The sequence below is a fragment of the Bombus affinis genome, chromosome 3 (genome assembly GCF_024516045.1).
Source record: "Bombus affinis isolate iyBomAffi1 chromosome 3, iyBomAffi1.2, whole genome shotgun sequence".
Taxonomy (NCBI): Eukaryota; Metazoa; Arthropoda; class Insecta; order Hymenoptera; family Apidae; genus Bombus; species Bombus affinis.
The window spans coordinates 1990509-1997917 of NC_066346.1; the positions used below are offsets into that span (position 1 = coordinate 1990509).

Below are 7409 nucleotides of genomic sequence, written 5' to 3' on the forward strand. Positions count from 1 at the left end.
CATCTGTCATTGTTGAACTTGGAACACCAAGAGGTAGTTTTGGTTCCTGAGGTTTAATGCATGCTGTGCTAAGATCATCAGAAAATTTTTTGATGAGACCAGTACATTTTTCTACAACACAGTTCCAATTGTAAGGATGACCGCCAGGTTGACTGAGTGTAAATAATACACCTCTTCTTGCTTTATCAATGCTTGCTTTATAATTCAATGTATTGCACTGTAATACATTGAATATATTACTTATAATATATTGAGTATATTCAATTTTGTTCGATAATGAATTTCGTTTTTATGATCAATAGGATTTGTTGCTTCTAGATAAAAAGACACGAGAGTCATAAACTGTAAAAATCATTTGATGAAGTAGAATTTTGTGTAAGTACTACTTGTAAAACATTTGTAAAGAACGATTTCATTGTGTTTTATGTTCTTATAATATCTTTGCGATAATACTACCGGGTACTACAAAGACACATTCTTCGTAATGCTGTACTTCGTTCAATTTAATATATGCGCGTCGAAAAAAATGTATATTTATTCTAAATATTATCTTCCTTTTCAGTTTCTATTAATTTGACAAAACATTTCGTATTTCTAATTACAATCGCTTGACTCAGTAGAAGAAAATTTAATCAAACGCATAAAAAATTGTTTAACATCAAAATAAATTTAATAATGTTTGCAGGTAGTATAGAACAAGAATTAAAAATACGTAATTATGGGAACATGAAACACTTTCATATGAAATAAACCACATTAAATTTAATGTTATACCAACAATTTCCTAATTCGTTATAAAAAAAAAAATACGCTAAGAAAAATCTTATTCGTGGATGTAAAAATTATATAAGAATGATAAGCTTCCATAAGAAATAGATATCTTATTCATTTGTAAATAATTGAATAACCGAGAGTTAACAATGTAACATTAATTATTTACTATTTACCTATAGTCAATTATACATACATATATTTTTCTTTCAATTTTTGTAATATATATTTATATTATTTATATGATATATTTTTTAAACATACATATATACATATAGTATATTATTTATCCATATATCACGTATCAATATACAATAATTGTACTTTTTTTCCGAAAAATTTGTAGATAATATTATCTAAGTGTTATTAATTGTAATTTAATACAGTTACATCTTATATTATATATAATATTTGATAGGTAGTAATATACAATCGTTTTAAAGTTGTATGTGAGTTTACTTCATCGTATTTGTTATTAAATTGTATTTAGTACTCGCTAATATTAACATACATATTTGTTATAAAAAGTATTTGATTTTATAGAATAGACACTATGTTTTATACATATATGTAATGTATATTAGCATACAAATGATTTATATGAACCCGTGGAAATGACGGATAACTGAAACGAAATTATAAAAAAAATACTTAGTATTAACAATTGTTTTCCTACTCCATTCCTTACCTATATAAGAACTTAATTTTACTATTTATTAATACTTCATTTAATAAATTAATTGTTACTTATGTACTTGTTGCAACATATTTAAGAATATTATAAATACAAAACAATTTTTTCTACAAATTGTTAAATCACTGCTGTAACAAAAATATAAAAATTTTAGCTTTGTTTCGTCCAAGCAAATAATTATACTAATGATTGCTTCAAATAAATAAGAAATTATATTATTTAATATAATATTATTATATATATAATTATTAATATAATTATTAATATATTATTATATCATTCTATTATATATTATATATATATATATTATATATATAATATTATATATTATTATTATTATATTATATATTACTATATTATTATTATAATATTATTATATATATAATTATTAATATAATTATTAATATATTATTTAATTTAATTATATTATTTAATTTTTGTTTCTTTATTTTATGTACGTTTCAACAAAATCTAATTAACATTGCATAATATTTGTTTTTTATTGCATTACATAGAAAATTAAATTATACTGTAACTCTATAATTTATAAATGAAGTTTATATAAATTTAAAATATACGTATCAAAAACAAAATCTTCAAACAGTAAAAGTCACTCTCATTAAAAACATAGTTTATGCTTTCCAACATGGACGCACTCATAGGTATATTATCTCAAAAGCATGGCTGTGTATTCTAACCTTATTCTTTAAGTGTATATAAGCATCAGTTTCGACGTAAAGTAAAGAAAGACAATGGAACACAGTAAAATATTTTTCAAAAATCGCGCATTAGGATATGTCAGTAATCACATTCCTCTTATAACAAGATATATTACAAGGCGAAAAGACAATCTTATAATAACATGCGTCGGTGATACGTTTCTTACGTACAGCTGTACACATTTCACGCTTCTTAACGTATCAAAAACGCATCCAGGTGAAATTACATGTCTCGCGGGAGACCCTTATCACACTTTTACAGCATGTGGAAAAGAAATATACGCTTGGCGGAGAGGAGGAGAGTTAAGACATACTTATAAAGGACATGATTACACAGTGCATATTCTGTTACCTTTTGGTCTTTGTTTAGTATCTATTGATGAGAACAACATTGTTAAACTGTGGAATATTAATACAGAAGAGCTGATAACAGAACTTGATTTCAGTGAGAAACATTTCAAAATTACAACAATAATACATCCTAACACCTATATAAACAAAATATTACTTGGAAGTGAACAAGGTCAACTGCAGTTATGGAATTTGAGAGTTCTAAAATTAATTTACACGTTTAAAGGCTGGAATACACCAGTAACTGCACTTGAACAGGCACCTGCAATAGACGTTGCAGCAATAGGTTTAAGAGATGGAAGAATTATATTACATAATTTGAAGCTTGATGAAACACTTTTTGAATTAGTACAAGATTGGGGTTGTGTAATATCCATTAGTTTCCGAACAGACGAGCATCCAATAATGGCCACAGGAAGTTTAGAGGGTCACATTGTATTTTGGAACTTAGAACAACGTAAAGTAGAAAGCCAACTCCTTAAAGCTCATTTTAAGGGTGTAACAGGACTAAAATATTTACCCAATGAACCATTGTTAGTATCTTCTTCTTCCGACAATTCTATAAAGTTATGGATATTTGACTTAGCTGATGGAGCTGGAAGACTTTTAAGAATTAGAGAAGGTCATTCAGAACCTCCTAATATTGTTCGTTTTTATGGAGATGAAGGTAATAATATATTAACAGCTGGAAGTGATTCTTCTTTGAGGATGTTTTCCACAATTACGGAAATGTTGAATAAAAGCTTTGGAAGAGCATCATTCAACAGAAAAGCTGCAAAGAAAAGAGGAAGACTTATTGAGGATCCTTTATTAATGCCACCAATTACTAATTTTGCTATAGAGTCAACAAGAGAAAAAGAATGGGATAACATTGCAGCAACACATTCTGGTTTGGGTACAGTCACTACTTGGTCTTCTAATAAGACAAAAATGGGAGAACACAAATTAATCCTAGAAAAGTTTAAAAGCAATCGTAACATTATTGCAACTTGTGTATCTATAACAAAATGTGGAGATTTTGTTGTTATAGGATATAATAGTGGCCATGTAGAAAGATTTAATATACAATCAGGAATTCACAGAGCTAGCTATGGTACTAATAAAGGAGCACATCAAGGTCCTGTGAAAGGTGTAATGGTAGATCTTTTAAATCAAACTGTAATCACTGCTGGCAGAGATGCATTTATAAAGTTTTGGAGATTTAAACCAAAAGCAGGTAAAGAAATAACTATATTTTATGATACACATGTGAAAATATAATTAATTGCATATTATAATTTTAAGGAGATACTGAACCAGTAACAAAAGTGATATTGGATGAACCAGTTGAATGGTTACGATATCATAATGATAGTTCCCTTATAGCTGTAGCATTGGAAGATTTTACTATTATATTAGTAGATCTTGACACTAAAAGAATTGTCCGACGTTTTGAAGGACATCAAGCGCGATTAACAGACGCATGTTTTAACCCTGACTCTAGATGGCTAGTAACAGCATCTATGGATTGTACAATTCGAATATGGGATATTCCTTCCTCTAATTTAATAGACATTTTTCGGGTAATATAATATATGTTAGTAAAAACTTAATTATTGATCTAATTTAAAAATATTAACTGAATGTAACGTTTTAGGTACCAGAAGCATGCACGTCATTAAGTTTTTCACCTACTGGTGAATTTCTTGCTACAATACATGTATGTAACTTAGGTATATATTTTATGGTCAAACCGTACCTTGTATTCCCACATTTCTTTGAAAGGAGTAAACGAAGACGATCCGATTCCAACGATCGGTCTACCTGGCTCAATAATGGAAGTTACTGATATTAATGAAGATGAACTTACTGAACCAGAATTGGATTATGTTTCTCCAGCACAACTTCAGGAGGGTCTTATTACAATGTCCGGTTTACCACACTCGAGGTGGCAGAATCTGTTAAATATCGATATTATAAAAAAAAAGAACAAGCCGAAAGAACCGCCAAAGGCACCGGAGAGTGCACCTTTCTTTCTGCCAACGATTCCGTCTTTAGAATTGAAATTTGACCTTTCGGGTGTTAAAGATACCGAAGTCAATAAGAAACTGATTATTCATCCTGAGTTACAAAATCTTACTTTGTTGCCAAATCCTTACTGTCTATGAAAGATTCAGAATTTGAAGAAGTTGTTAAAAAAATTAAAAAATATGAATCCTAGCTTTATCGATTTCGAAATTCAATCACTTTCAGCGGATGAAAGAACATCAAATACTTTATTACTTCAGTTTATGAAAATGATATATCATATGATAGAAAAGAAAATGGATTTTTGAATTAGCACAAGCTTACCTAGCCGTATTTTTGAAATGCCACGGGACCGACAATAACAGAAGACGAAACGTTAAGAAATTATTTAGACACATTGCAAGAAATACAATCAAAGTCTTGGTTTGTATTGAGAGATAAATTGTTTCATAATCTAAGTGTTGTACAAGCTTTGAAGAAGATGTAATTATTTTATTGTAATAAAAATGACGTTATTTTTTACGTAATTTTTAAATGTTTTTGCAATATGACCATCACAAAACATTTTTTTAAAATACATTGATCGAATAATTATAGATGTTTGAAAAATAATTTTATTGCCACATTTTACAAATTATTTTCAGCGCATTTACAATCTTAAACTTATAATTAGTTTCCTATACAGTAAACCACAGTTAAGTAAAGTTAAATAGAAAAGATAGGAAAGATTAATCACAAGTATAATTTGTTTGTGTATATAAATATAACAATTACAAAAATAATCTTACAATCATTGACATATTTTGATACCAAAAAATATTTTATGTAGATACAAGTAAAAGTTATTTATATATATATACATACATCAAAGTTTACAATGAACGATGAGAATTTTATTCCCCTATAAGCAAGAAAACTATGTAACTGTTCCACTGTTGTTGTTTCTAATCCTAAATCTCCTATATAAAATTTCAAAACATGTAACTATTTCTATAAAGACTTCGTTTTGCCGCAGCACGTAAAGAATGAAAGATTTGTTTAATAAATTTATCATCTCCATGTTGTTTCTTTGTCATAATATTTGATTTTTGTAATTTATCAAGAGCTTGCTTCAATGCAAGTAAAGTATTGATTATAAGTGGTAGATCTTTTTGAGCAATTCCATAAGAATCTTCATTTAATGATAATACAGCTAGAGAATGAAATTGCATCCGCAGCCCAGATTATCGTCTGTCCATTAAATAAAATATGACACACTTTACCACCCTCTATTTCACCAAAAACATATGAAATAAGTGGTTTAGAAAGTAAGTATGCAAGGAAGTTGTTCCATCTTGTTTTTTATGAATTTTTGAATAAACAGTTCATTGTCCAACATCTTTTTTTATATTAATTTGTTCTGTAGAGGTCTGTACTTCTTCTTTTAGTAAATTGCGCATACGATATATATATTGTTTCTGAAATGCACTAACATCTGTCATTGTTGAACTTGGAACACCAAGAGGTAGTTTTGGTTCCTGAGGTTTAATGCATGCTGTGCTAAGATCATCAGAAAATTTTTTGATGAGACCAGTACATTTTTCTACAACACAGTTCCAATTGTAAGGATGACCGCCAGGTTGACTGAGTGTAAATAATACACCCTCTTCTTGCTTTATCAATGCTTGCTTTATAATTCAAATGTATTGCACTGTAATACATTGAATATATTACTTATAATATATTGAGTATATTCAATTTTGTTCGATAATGAATTTCGTTTTTTATGATCAATAGGATTTGTTGCTTCTAGATAAAAAGACACGAGAGTCATAAACTGTAAAAATCATTTGATGAAGTAGAATTTTGTGTAAGTACTACTTGTAAAACATTTGTAAAGAACGATTTCATTGTGTTTTATGTTCTTATAATATCTTTGCGATAATACTACCGGGTACTACAAAGACACATTCTTCGTAATGCTGTACTTCGTTCAATTTAATATATGCGCGTCGAAAAAAAATGTATATTTATTCTAAATATTATCTTCCTTTTCAGTTTCTATTAATTTGACAAAACATTTCGTATTTCTAATTACAATCGCTTGACTCAGTAGAAGAAAATTTAATCAAACGCATAAAAAATTGTTTAACATCAAAATAAATTTAATAATGTTTGCAGGTAGTATAGAACAAGAATTAAAAATACGTAATTATGGGAACATGAAACACTTTCATATGAAATAAACCACATTAAATTTAATGTTATACCAACAATTTCCTAATTCGTTATAAAAAAAAAAAATACGCTAAGAAAAATCTTATTCGTGGATGTAAAAATTATATAAGAATGATAAGCTTCCATAAGAAAATAGATATCTTATTCATTTGTAAATAATTGAATAACCGAGAGTTAACAATGTAACATTAATTATTTACTATTTACCTATAGTCAATTATACATACATATATTTTTCTTTCAATTTTTGTAATATATATTTATATTATTTATATGATATATTTTTTAAACATACATATATACATATAGTATATTATTTTATCCATATATCACGTATCAATATACAATAATTGTACTTTTTTTCCGAAAAATTTTGTAGATAATATTATCTAAGTGTTATTAATTGTAATTTAATACAGTTACATCTTATATTATATATAATATTTGATAGGTAGTTAATATACAATCGTTTTAAAGTTGTATGTGAGTTTACTTCATCGTATTTGTTATTAAATTGTATTTAGTACTCGCTAATATTAACATACATATTTGTTATAAAAAGTATTTGATTTTATAGAATAGACACTATGTTTTATACATATATGTAATGTATATTAGCATTATCTTTCTTTTTGCGGCTCAGTCTCTGT

The 7409-nt window shown here is 27.3% G+C and overlaps 2 protein-coding genes across 2 annotated transcripts in view; one reads left to right on the plus strand and one right to left on the minus strand.

Moving 5' to 3' along the window:
- LOC126914200 (WD repeat-containing protein 36-like) overlaps nt 1-7409 on the minus strand; it is a 47650-nt gene that overhangs the window by 26848 nt on the left and 13393 nt on the right. The window lies entirely within an intron of this gene.
- Nucleotides 1985-7409, plus strand: part of LOC126914228 (WD repeat-containing protein 36-like) — a 6197-nt gene continuing 772 nt past the window's right edge. The window contains 4 exon segments of the mRNA XM_050717879.1: nt 1985-3751; nt 3820-4097; nt 4172-4255; nt 4257-4462. Coding sequence (XP_050573836.1) covers nt 2218-3751; nt 3820-4097; nt 4172-4255; nt 4257-4462 — 2102 coding nt within the window. The 5' untranslated portion in view covers nt 1985-2217.